Below are 12672 nucleotides of genomic sequence, written 5' to 3' on the forward strand. Positions count from 1 at the left end.
CAGGAGAACAAGAAGGATCGATCCCTCTTCTCTCCTGGCTTCGCTGGAGAGGCGCTGCGCAGCTTTCCCTCTCTGCTCAGCACCCCTTCAGCGAAGCGGGAGAAGAAATGGAAGGGGCTCCGCGTCTCCTGCCTCTTTGCTGAAGGGGCGCTGCGCAGAGAGGGAAAGCTGTGCAGGGTCCCTTCAGCGAAGCGGGAGAAGAAACAGAGCCCCTTCCATTTCTCCTCCCACTTTGCTGGAGAGGCGCTGAGCAGAGAGGGAGAGAAAATGTTTTTTTCCTGTTCTCCTCCTCTAAAACTAGGTGCGTCTTATGGTCGGGTGCGTCTTATGGAGTGCAAAATACGGTGCTGCAACTGCTTCAAATGGAGCCTACAAACAAATGAAATTAGAACGAAATGGAGCCTCCAGGCCCAGGAGCACTCTCTTCTTGAGACCCAAGTCCTAGAGGCACTTCCTCGAGGCCTTTTCTGGTTGGTCACCGTGGAGAAGAGGGTGCAGGGCTTGGTGGGTCCTTGGTCTAACCCAGCAAGGCCATCTTTGCCTCCTCACTCCCACGCTGCCCAGCCTAGATTGCTGCTCTTCAGGAACTTCGGACATCAGTGCAGAAGTGGAAGTTATTTCGCTGCAGCATAAGCTGCTGCTGGCTTGGGAGCTTAGGTGTGACTTCAGCCGGGATGAGTGGGGCTGGAAGGGTTTTCTCTCAGGTCCTGCCTGGGCATCCCTGTCCTGCTGATCCTTTTTTACTCCCTGCACTCCAGGCGTCGACTGTGACATTGACGTCCCGAAAACCATCCAAATGGTGCGGTCCCAGCGGTCAGGGATGGTGCAGACGGAGGCCCAGTACCGGTTCATTTACATGGCGGTGCAGCACTACATCGAAACGCTACAGCGTCGGATCGAGGAGGAGCAGGTAATGCCTCATGTCGGGCTTTGAAGCGGGGCCACTTTGGCTAAGGGCCCAGTGGGCGGGAAGTTCCAGTCTTCCCTTTTAGAAATAGGATAGTCTTTCAGATTTTCCTTTGTATTCTGGTTTTAGCATCTGTGTTTGTTGGTTTACGTATTGTAAGTGTATTTTAGTTACCTTGGTAAAAAAAAAAGGAACTGGTAAATTTAATTAATAATAAAGCTAATATGATAAATAAGTGACCTCCCTTGCCTCCATGTGCTCTCTGTCTCTCTCCTTTTCAGAAGAGTAAGAGAAAAGGCCACGAGTATACAAACATTAAATATTCTTTAGCAGACCAGGCCAGTGGAGACCAGAGTCCTCTCCCACCCTGTACTCCAACTCCGACCTGCCCCGAGTAAGTAGATGATCTCCTTCCCTCTCCAAGATCACATGCAAGGGCAAAGTTTGACATCACAGCCCCCAGATGCAAAGGCAAGCAACACGACTGTGACAGTGATACAGTCGTACCTTGGAAGTTCAACGCCTTGCGACGTTTTGGCTCCCGAACTCTGCAGACCTGGAAGTGACTGTTCCGTTTTGCAAACGGTCTTGGAAACCCGAATGTCCGACGTGGCTTCCTGCAATTGAAAGCTGCGCCTTGGTTTCCAAACGTTTTGGAAGTCGAATGGACTTCCGGAACGGATTCCATTCGACTTTCAAGGTACGACTGTATATTAATGAGGAGAAGGAACATCCAACAAAGGATGGCAAAATACCATTGCAATTGCAAAGTGTAAATTTCAGCAAGGTTTACAAGGAACCAATATATTATTTATTATTATTATTATTTTATTATTACAGTATTATTATTATTATTACAGTGGTGCCCTGCAAGACGAATGCCTCGCAAGACGGAAAACCCGCTAGATGAAAGGGTTTTCCGTTTTGGAGGCGCTTCGCAAAACGAATTTCCCTATGGGCTTGCTTCGCAAGACGAAAAAGTCTTGCGAGTTCCTTCGGGTTTTTTCCCCTTTCCCCTGCTTTTCCTAAGCCGCTAAGCCGCTTATCAGCTGATCCGCTGATAAGCCGCTTAACAGCTGATCGCTAAAAGCCGCTAAACCGCTAATAGCGCTAATCCGCTAAGCTGCCAATGGGCTTGCTTTGCAAGACGAAAAAACCACTATACGAAGAGCCTCACGGAACGAATTAATTTCGTCTTGCGAGGCACCACTGTATTATTATTATTATTTAAGTTTTTCATCTAAGCAGATGAAAAATAGGCAGCCTTCCAGGTAAGATTCTGTTTCCAAGGTCTTCCTCAGGTGTTAACACCTCAAAGGCCGTATATTTGCAGTTTTCACAACTGGGAGGACTTCATCTTCCACTGCTCTGGGCTTATCCATGCGAAGGAAGGCCCAGGATTGCACTGGAAGCAAAAATGCAGGAGGTGGACTCCCCTGGGTCATTCCTGTCCTTGTGCACCATTAAGAGGCTGCCTTTCCTTGTTACCCAAATGCCTAGGCACTGTGGCTTTATTCACATGGAAAGATTTGGCAAGGCTTCTCTTACACTGTATGTAGAGCAAACCTTTTGGAGCTATAATGTAAAGGGGCGGGGAAACACCCACCCACACCTGTGCTTCAGCCTTGAAAAGTTTGCAAACAAATGGTCTCATCACAGAAAGATTTTCTGTGTCTCTGCAGGCTTTTAAAAAAACCAAATAAATGCAAAGTTTATACCGTATTTTTCGCACCATAGGACGCACTTTTTCCCCTTCAAAAATGAAGGGGGAATGTGTGTGCATCCTATGGAGCGAAGACAGCATAGCCCCGCGACCCTCTGCTGGCTGGAGAGGTGACGCGCGGCTATGGCAGGAGCCTCTATAGCCACACGCAACCTCTCCAGCCGGGAGAGCGTGCGCGGGGCTAAAGAAGCCCCGCTTACCCTCTCCCAGCTGGAGAGGTTACACGTAGCTATGGCAGGAGCCTCTATAGCTGCGCGCCACCTCTCCAGCTGGGAGAGCACGCACGGGGCTCCCCCCGCGACCCTCTCCCAGCTGGAGAGCTGACATGCGGCTATGGCAGGAGCCTCTATAGCCGCGCGCCATCTCTCCAGCCGGGAGAGGGTCTCTGGGGGCTTCTTTAGCTCCAAAAGGTTTGCTCTAGATACAGTGTAAGAGAAGCCTTGCCAAATCTTTCCATGTGAATAAAGCCCACCTCCTGCAGTTTTGCTTCCAGTGCACTCCTGGGCCTTCTTTCGCATGGATAAGCCCAGAGCAGTGGAAGATGAAGTCCTCCCAGTTGTGAAAACTGCAAATATACGGCCTTTGAGGTGTTAACACCTGAGGAAGACCTTGGAAACAGAATCTTACCTGGAAGGCTCTCCAGCCCCGAGAGGGCGCTCAGGGCTAAAGAAGCCCCCCCCCCCACGACCCTCTCCCGGCTGGAGAGGTGACATGAGGCTATGGCAGGAGCCTCTATAGTCGCACACCTTTCCGCTGCTCCCCGACCTGCTCATTGGGGCTGGTGGTGGGCTTCCCCCCGCCAGCCCCAAAGAGCAGGTCGAAAGGAACCTGAAGCCTGGAGAGCGAGAGGGGTCGGTGCGCACCGACCCCTCTCGCTCTCCAGGCTTCCAAGGTAGCTGCCTGAAGGCGTCTGAACGCACCTTAAATGGCACCTTGTTTTAGAGGGGGAAAACAAGAGGGGGGAAATTCTCCCCCTCTCTGTGCAGTGCCTCCTGCCGCTTCACTGAAGGGGCGCTGGGCAGAGAGGGAGAGATTTTTTTTTTCTTGTTCTCCCCCCTCTAAAACAAGGTGCATCCTATTGTCCGGTGCGTCCTATGGTGCGAAAAATACGGTAGTTTTTTTACTGAGCTTAAACCCTGCTTTTCTTGCTTTAGGAAACATAAAGCACATTTCTTCTGTGCCTGGAGCCTTCCAGATGTTTTGCACCATGATTCCCATCAGCGCCAGCCAGCATGGCTCATTGGAGGTGTGGTCCAAAACATTTAGAGAGGATCCGATTGGGGAAGTCTGTTCTGAGTGACCCAGCCATCCAGCAAACAAATGGAAACAGCATCAGCGGAAACCTTGTCTTTGTGTTTCTTCTCTGTTTCCAGTGGATTTTAAAACCCCTTTGCTTCTCCCTCCAGGATGAGGGAAGACAATGCCATGAGAGTCTATGAAAACGTTGGTCTGATGCAGCAGCAGAAAAGCTTCAGATGAGATGAAACGAGCAGCGTTCCTTGTGAGGAAGGCAAGTCCGACTCGGGTTGTGGCGGGGCTTAGCAGAGGGTTGCACGTTAATGGGGATCAGGTGTGTGCAGGCTGCAAGCAAACTACAGCCTTGCATTTCCAGATTCACTTCTCACGTGCTCCAGTGAAAGAACCTTGGGAGCAGGGCTGGGAACGACTTCCAGCTGGCACCCATTAAGACATGTTGCTAGTCTTTCGTGTCTGAGCACAATTCAAAGTGTTGGTGCTGACCTTTAAAGCCCTAAAAGGCCTCGGTCCAGTATATCTGAAGGAGCGTCTCCACCCCCATTGTTCTGCCCGGACACTGAGGTCCAGCTCTGAGGGCCTTTCGGCGGTTCCCTCACTGCGAGAAGCCAAGTTACACGGAACCAGGCAGGGCCTTCTCAGTAGTGGCGCCTGCCCTGTGGAATGCCCTCCCTTCAGATGTGAAGGAAATAAGCAGCTATCTTCTCTTTAAAAGACATCTGAAGGCAGCCCTGCTTAGGGAAACTTTTAATGTTTGATGTATTACTGTATTTTAATATTTGGTTGGAAGCTGCCCAGAGTGGCTGGGGAAGCCCAGCCAGATGGGCGAGGTATAAATTATTATTATTATTATTATTATTATTATTATTATTAGGGGACATGGGTGGCGCTGTGGGTAAAACCACAGTGCCTAGGACTTGCCGATCGTATGATCAGCGGTTCGAATCTCCGCGGTGGGGTGAGCTCCCGCCGTTCGGTCCCAGCTCCTGCCCACCTAGCAGTTCGAAAGCACCCTTAAAGTGCAAGTAGATAAATAGGTACCGCTTTATAGTGGGAAGGTAAACGGTGTTTCCGTGTGCTGCGCTGGTGCAGGCTCGCCAGAGCAGCGATGTCACACTGGCCATGTGACCCGGAAGTGTCTGCGGACGGCGCCAGCTCCCGGCCTCTAGAGTGAGATGAGCGCACAACCCTAGAGTCTGTCAAGACTGGCCCGTATGGGCAGCGGTACCATTATTATTATTATTATTATTATTATTATTATTATTATTATTGAGGTGGGCCATTGATCTGGCTCAAGATGAAGCAGGTTCTCCATAGATTAGCGTGGCAGTCCTTAAAGCTGCAAAGCTCAGGCAGCTCCAGGACAGGAGTGGCCACCTAGATGATGCTGGAAATGCAACTTCCATCATCCATGACCTTTGGTCAGGGCAGTATGGGAGTTGCAGTCCCCAATCCCCTGTTATAGCGCCCTCTCTGTCTGTTGTGGAGAAAGGCATGAGGTAGTTCAGCATGTGTGCGATTCTACCTTCCCTATTCTCAGGGCAGTACAGTGGTGCCTCGCAAGACGAAATTAATCCGTTCCGTGAGGCTGTTCGTATAGCGGTTTTTTCGTCTTGCGAAGCAAGCCCATTGACAGCTTAGCGGATTAGCGCTATTAGCGGTTTAGCAGCTTTTAGCGATCAGCTGTTAAGCGGCTTATCAGCGGATCAGCTGATAAGCGGCTTAGCGGCTTTGGAAAGGGGGGGAAGGGGGAAAAAACCCGCAGGAACTCGCAAGACATTTTCATCTTGCGAAGCAAGCCCATAGGGAAATTTGTTTTGCGAAGCGCCTCCAAAACGGAAAACCCTTTCGTCTTGCGGGTTTTCCGTCTTGTGAGGCGTTCGTCTTGCGGGGCACCACTGTATCTCCTATCTTCACAACAACTTTGTGGGGTAAGTTAGGGCGAGAGAGATTGGTCCAAGATGACCCAGCATGCTTTGTGGCTGTGCAGATTTGAATCTGGGTCTGTCCAGGCTCAGTCCAATACTCCATCCCCGTTTCACCTTCCTGGTTCCCAAATTTGAGTTCCAGTCAGCCACTTGGGACCCACTTCTAGTTCCTCTCCTATTGCGTGTGATTCCCCTCTGAATTGAAGAACGGCGATGAGCCTGAGCATATGTTTAAAGGCTCTTTCTTCTTTTCTCCCTTTACAGAACTGAAATACCATTTTCTTTTCTAAGAAAGTGAAGCCAAGTGACTTGAGAAGCGTCCCATGAAGAGGAGTGGACTTTGACAGCTGCATAGAGCCTCTTATTTATGGTGTTTTTAACCCTTCAGTAATAAGCGGAACTTAAGACTATCTTTCGGAGAAACTCCTAATGCCTTTTCTCAACATTGTCTGATTTCTACAGTCCCTGATTTTGTTTTGTTTCCATTCAACTTGCGGTTCTTTTGCCTCCAGTGTAGACCAATACTCTGTTGTACTTGAACATTTTTCTCTCTCTCTCTCCTAGATGCTGAGGTTTTAAACCTGTTTCCAATTAGATATATATTTTTTTTAAAGGAAAATCCGTTTCTTATACTTAAAAAAGAAATCAAGTAGCACGTCAGGTGATAAACTAATACTTTTTTCGTTGTTGGAGGTGTGTGTGTGTCAGTTGTGCTAATTAGACATTTGTTCCTCCCCTTCTGCCCCCTTACTCTTGGCCCTGCTTCTAGTGAGGAGCCAGTGACCGTTCTGGAACACGGCACGTTGATCAGTTAATTTGTTCAAGACTTTAGTCCTCAAGGTGTCTGTCTTTCTTGGAAACGACGTTGCTTCTCTAGAACTGCCAATGATGCATGGTTTGCACCAGAGAAAACTAGTTTGTTTCTTAGAGCCTCCTGGGCAACTGTTAAGATGGTTGCTGCTGAATTCTGAGTGTTTTGGTTTGGGTGGTTGGGGGGAAGAGAGAGAGAGAGAGAGAGGGGGGGGGGAGTGGTAGCTAAACTCTGATTCTGTGGTCACAATGTTGGTGGCGTTCTGGAGTAAGCAGCCCAGCCTCTTTATCCGAGGCTCGTCTGGGGAGCAATCTCCTTTACTGCCCTGCCTGTGAGCATCCCAGGTGGTGTGTTAAAAGCAGGACACTGAACTAAACTGACAGGAATGACCCACTGGGGTTGTTCTGGTGTTATCCGCCCTCTCTCCTTAAGAGGGGCAAGCGGTTGGATCTTCAGCAGTTGCGTTTCCCTGAATGTCGCCTCGGCCGTGTGAAAGGGGAGCTCTTGCTTCACGTTCCCTTGTGAGGGCGGAGGAAGATCTGGTTTCCAAAATGTCTTAGCATTAGCATTAGCATTAGCGTAGATGTTCTGTGGTTAACATTCTGCCTTTTATTTCAAAGTGCCTTTCCCCTCCTGCCTCCCAGCTCCAAAACCATCTCTCCCCAGCTGGTGTAGTCCGTCCCCCGCCCCCGTCAATGGAGTGGCGTTCAGCTTCTCAGTGTTCCCCAACCTTGGGCCTCCAGCTGTTTCTGGACTACAACTCCCATCATCCCTCGCTAGCAAGAGCAGTGGTCAAGGATGATGGGAGTTGTAGTCCAAAAACAGCTGGAGGCCCGAGGTTGGGGAACACTTCTCTAAGTGGTCCTTTTGTGACCATTGAAATCGTAGCCCATCCTGGAAGCAGGACAACACCCTTCCTTGTCCAGCCTTTGCGGGGTTTGGGGTGGTGTGGTGGCAGGCTCTGATCAGTGGGGTGAGGTGGTGAGGCTTTTTCTGGAGGCCTTTGGTTGGCAGCGTAAGCCAGAGATGTTCTCCAAGGGCTGCTTTTCCCTTTGAGGCTGAATGGGAAGCTGACTTGCTTAGGTCAGAGCTGGAAAAACCTAATTTTAAGGCAGCGCTGTTGGGAAACCAGCTTCTTGTTGCCTTGGCTGTGCGTACAGCATTCTTAAATACAATTAGGATTTTAAAAAAATGTGCACCCAGAAAAACTGCATCCTGCAGTCTAAATGATGTAAATGGAGCAAACCTGCATAATTTCTCTGACTTCTAATAATTGGTTCCGTAGTTTTAACTACACCCCCCTCCCCAATTTTTACTGGCATTGCTGATTATGGAGAGAGTAATGGGGCTATTAGATTCCCCTGCCCTCCACTGAGGTTCTGAGATTTCAGCTTCTGTTGCCTGTGCACTTGAGGACTAGAACCCTGTCTAGTTTTGTTTTGTTTCAAAAGAAAGCTTCTCTTGAAGTTGAATCCTTCTCCCCCGCCACTTTGTTCAGAATCACAGTGTGCACACAGCCATGCTCGTTGCGAGTTCAGCTTGATTGAATGGAAGGCCAGGAGGAGTGGAAATCTTCAACGTTTACTGTCCTTATAAAATAAAAAAACCCACATTTTTTGCCCTATCTTCTGACTTCAAATTTTGGAACTCCTGTAAGCAGCTATGCCTGAAGTTTTGCATCTTACGGCTCAGCCTAGTCGGCCACAGAGGAAGCTCCCTTTCTGCCTTGTCCTCAAATTTCACCTTAGCATTAGCAGAGACTTTGTTGTAGTTGGGAGCGCACGAGAAAGGTGTGTGACAGAGCCCCCCAACATTGGACAGATGGTGCCATCTGTCGCTACAAGCAGATGGTACTGGGATGGGGTGAGGAATTTGATCCTGGTGGATGAAGCTCCTGGAGGTGTAAGGGTTGGACAAGGGCAATTTTCAGGAACTGAACCCCGCTTACCCAAGCTAAGGGACAGGGCCATCCCTTACGATGGACCTGGAGCAGCGACCAAAATCGGGGTCCCTGTATCGTGTTCTCCTCCTTCCCTTCCTCATACGGAGTAAAAACCTCAGCCTGTCTCCTGGTGTCGCAGTGCTAAGTTTCCCTGTGTACTGTGCTTTGCTCCTCAAAAAATAAATAATTGGGTATTCCTGGCAGGGAAACCTGTAGCGACCCCAGGGTGTAGTTAAGTTTGGCTGCGTGTTAAGAAAGGGGAGAACTAGACATGGGGATCCCAGTTTTGGCTGCCACCTCACTTTCCTGGGAAGCGCCTCGTTCCATCCTGCATCAGGGTTTCTTCTGATAGATGGTTATCAACGGGAATGGGTGAAAGCATACCCATTTTAAAAAGAGTGCCCTGAATGTTGTTGCTTGCCACCATTTTAATGCGTTGTGTTGCCTCCCGAGAACTTTGACTTCAATTTCGAGGGGGCTGAAACCCTGTTCAGTTTTTTTTTGGGGGGGGGGGTGACTGAAGGACTCCACAGAATCATCAGCGTTTCTTCTGGTGGACATTCCCCCCCCCCCCCGAAGAACGATGCTGGCTCCTTCCTTCCTTCCTTCCTTCCTTCCTTCCTTCCTTCCTTACTTCCTTCCTTCCTTCCTTCCTTTGCACCTGCAAAGAGCTGAGTGGAGTGCTGGTGATGTCATTGAACGCTGCCCCTCCCCTTCTCCCAACGGTCCCTCAAATTTTGATGCCTGAAACAGTCACTATTATTGTTGTTGTTGTTTTGAAAGGCTTGTCAAATGAGAGTTTTAAAGGAACAAAATTCCACCTTGAGCATGGAACCTGTAGGGAACATTGATGCAACCCTATCTTTCTTAAGACTGACGGGTCTGGCATCTCCTTCCAAAATGCAGTGCTCTGTGATATCTCTTCTCTGCTCTGTTCTCCCCTCCCACCCCACCCTAGATGCCTATTAGACCACTGGCTGAAATATGCCATCAGGCAAACAAATGCTATAGGACTCTTGACAAGGTGGTCATAATCTTGACATAGAGTGTTCGCCTTTTCTGTCCCAGGAGCTTTTAAAGCAGGAGGATCAATACATGGAATGGTTCCCCCCCTCCAAATCTTTATATCTGCCCCCCTCCCCCAGCCTGAGTGAATTCGGTTCAAGAAAAGCTCCACTGTGTGATTCTTGCTAGGATTTCGGTTGCCTGCCTGGTTTAAGTCGGAACGTGGCATGTTGAATGTGCGGTTATTATTTTTCTCAGAGCACGTGATTACAGAATGTCATTGCTGAAACTTGAAAACAAACAAACTCAAATATGATTGTGCTGAGATGAGAACTTGAATAAGATCTTTGGGCCTTGCTGAAACCAAAAGGAGACCTGTTCTTGTGGTTGTTGTTGTTTGTTTCTTTAAAAAGCTGTCTTTTAAAAATAAAGACCCTCGCTGTGAGTGCCCTTTTGCGGAAGCAAAACTTGAATGAACTTCCATAGCAATAGGGACACCCAACCCCTTTCCCAGGGATGGGACCCACAGGTAGCAGTATGTAAGGGGGTGGCTGCATAGATATTGTGTCTTAGAAGTTTGTGGACTTGCAAATGGAAGGCGCGTGCAGGAATCAGAACTGTTATCGAATGTATTTTAAACGATCCTTCCCAAATTGATCTCTGAAACAGCCAAAGGCTTCAATGGTTCTAATGACTTAGTTTTAAATGTTGGGGAAGATTTTTTTTTTACATATTTTGGGGGTCAAGGGAATGTCCTTTAATTCTGGAATTGTCTTAACTTTTGAAAAGCCTACCCTGTCTTTTCTTTCAGTGGGAAGTTGCAAAATCTGAAACGTGGAATATTTTCACTGAAAAATTGCATTTCCCTGGTCTGGCGCATGTCCCGCTTCTTCCTATTTTGGGGGAGAGCACTCAGAAACCAGTTTTCCTGACCTCGACTTCATCTGAGTGAAATTTAGTGACCCCTCCAGAGGCAGTGATTCCCAGACTCTTGAGGACTGTATGGTTAAAAGGCTAGTTACCTGCTGGCAAATCTGCTAGCTCTGCAGCAGGGGTGATTGGATCAGTCAGTTGTTGCCAAGGCAGAAAAATTTATCCATGCTCAGAGGCTGCTCTTTGTCATGTCTCTGCATGAGTTTGGCAGCACACCCAGATCAGGGACTCATACAGAGGGGCCTGGTGCTCTTCTAAGGGCAGATAACACTCATTCTTTCACATAGGCCCTGGCCTATGAGGATGATCCTTGCGGGCGTGCCATTGCTTACTGAATGTTTGATGATAGCGCACTTCCATTTTTTCACCGACTCTTTAGAAGAAAGCTCCTGTCAGTCTCAACGAAATGTTTTATTCCCCCCTCCCCCCATGGAATTTCATGTTTAAAACAATTTTACTTTGTTATTCTCTAGTGAGAAACGATAGCTTCTGTTGTTAAAGGTATGTGGGGAGACGATAAATGAAATAACTGGGAACTAGCTGGGCTGGAAAACTCGCAAACTAGAAATTTTGAGCAATTTGACGTATTTCTCAGCCCCAGATACTAGGATGGGGCGGAGGCTTTATATCATAATTTTGTGTTGTGTTTTTGTTCTTTTTTTCTCCAAATTTTAATCCTTAATGCCTGTCTTCTTTCTTTAATTTATGAACACCCTTGTGACTTTTTATATATATATATATATTAAAAAAACGACGCTAACGGCTCTACGAGAGAAGATCTCTGTTATATTCATCTAGGTTGAAAAATAGCTTCCCCCCCTTCCTTATTCTCTTCCCCCTCTTCCAGCAATGTATGAAGTATTGTACCAGAGTATTAAATGAAATGTAATATTTTATTGAGGGGGGAGGGAAGAGAGAGAAAAAGGACCTCAGCCTTCTCCTTTAAAAGGAATGCATACGTCAACAGGTTTTATGTGAATCATGTACATGTTCCAGATGCGCTCTGGCATCCAGAAGGGGCACAGCTCACAGCCAGACGCTTGGCCTGGGCCGTCCCCAGCCAAGCCTGCAGGTTCTCGCAGGCGTGTGGGGCTGGTCAGATCGCCCCCCACGCTGTTTCAAAGCCCTCGTCTTCGCTGCCTTCGGTGCCCATGTATCCTGTAGACCCTTTTGCAATCATGTGACATTAAAAGGCAAAAGAAGAAGAAAAAGATCACGTGTAGAAAACTTCCTGATTTGTCTTGTTTGTCCCCAGCCTGTATTTATGGGTGTTGAAGTCTGGCTGCGTCGCTGACTGTGCTGTGTTTTTGTTTTTAATTGCTCCAAGGCTTATTATCCAGAGTAAAAGCATTATTTGTAAAACAACAGAACTTAAAAAATATATATAGGAATAAAAAAAAATCCATTTTCTTATACCTGTTTCTTGAATGCTTTTGTATCGCTAGTGCCGGGTGATGTTAGTTTGCGTCTGTAGGAATTCTGTGTGAAAACTCCCGATAATGCAGTTGGTATAAATCATGCAGTGCTTGTGCATTGTCAGGGAACTGACATCGGAGCCAGAAGTGGAGGCAAGGCTCCCAAGCGATGCCGGAGAAGGGCCCAGCAGGGAGAGAGGGGAGTCATCGGCTGGGGAAGGAAATCAGCGTAACACCAGGGATAAAGGGGGGCGGATGGGGGAATCGGCGAGGGGGCTCCAGGACTCTTCGCCAGAGACCAGCGGGGAGAGCACGGGTCCTCCGCTACCCACACCCACCCTGCGCAGAAGACTTCCGCGTAGGGAAAGTAGGCGTAGACTTGGCGTCAAAGAACTTCTTTGCTGGAAGAAGTTCAAGAAACGCCCACTGACGGATTCTGCTAGCGACTGAAACAGCCACAAAGTGAAGGGCTGTCCAGCCAGGAAAAGGTTTAACCAGGCAACCAAGCCAGGAGTAGCGGCAGCTTATGCACGAGCAACCCCATATAACCATTACATGCATTCACATGAATTCTTACATGGAAATACCGTATTTTTCGCTTCATTGGACGCAGTTTTCCCCCTCCAAAAATTGAGGGGAAATGTGTGTGCGTCCTATGGAGCGAATGCAGGCTTGTGCCCCGGCAGGGAGAGGCTTCACGGGGCTATGGCTTCTTTAGCCCTGCGCAGCCTCTCCCGGCAGGGAGGGATTGAGC

At 48.5% G+C, this 12672-nt stretch overlaps 1 protein-coding gene and 1 long non-coding RNA gene across 2 annotated transcripts in view; one reads left to right on the top strand and one right to left on the bottom strand.

The window, feature by feature from the left end:
• Nucleotides 1–9867, top strand: part of PTPN11 (protein tyrosine phosphatase non-receptor type 11) — a 34923-nt gene extending 25056 nt beyond the window's left edge. The window contains exons 13-17 of the mRNA XM_083750225.1: nt 759–910; nt 1189–1301; nt 4037–4140; nt 6077–7341; nt 7483–9867. Of these exons, the coding sequence (XP_083606351.1) occupies nt 759–910; nt 1189–1301; nt 4037–4109 (338 nt within the window). The 3' untranslated portion in view covers nt 4110–4140; nt 6077–7341; nt 7483–9867. The remainder of the gene's footprint in view (nt 1–758; nt 911–1188; nt 1302–4036; nt 4141–6076; nt 7342–7482) is intronic.
• The window catches only part of LOC310849765, a 320102-nt gene that overhangs the window by 26940 nt on the left and 280490 nt on the right, over nt 1–12672 (bottom strand). The window lies entirely within an intron of this gene.

Source organism: Podarcis gaigeae (genome assembly GCF_964106915.1).
Source record: "Podarcis gaigeae genome assembly, chromosome: 8".
NCBI lineage: Eukaryota > Metazoa > Chordata > Lepidosauria > Squamata > Lacertidae > Podarcis > Podarcis gaigeae.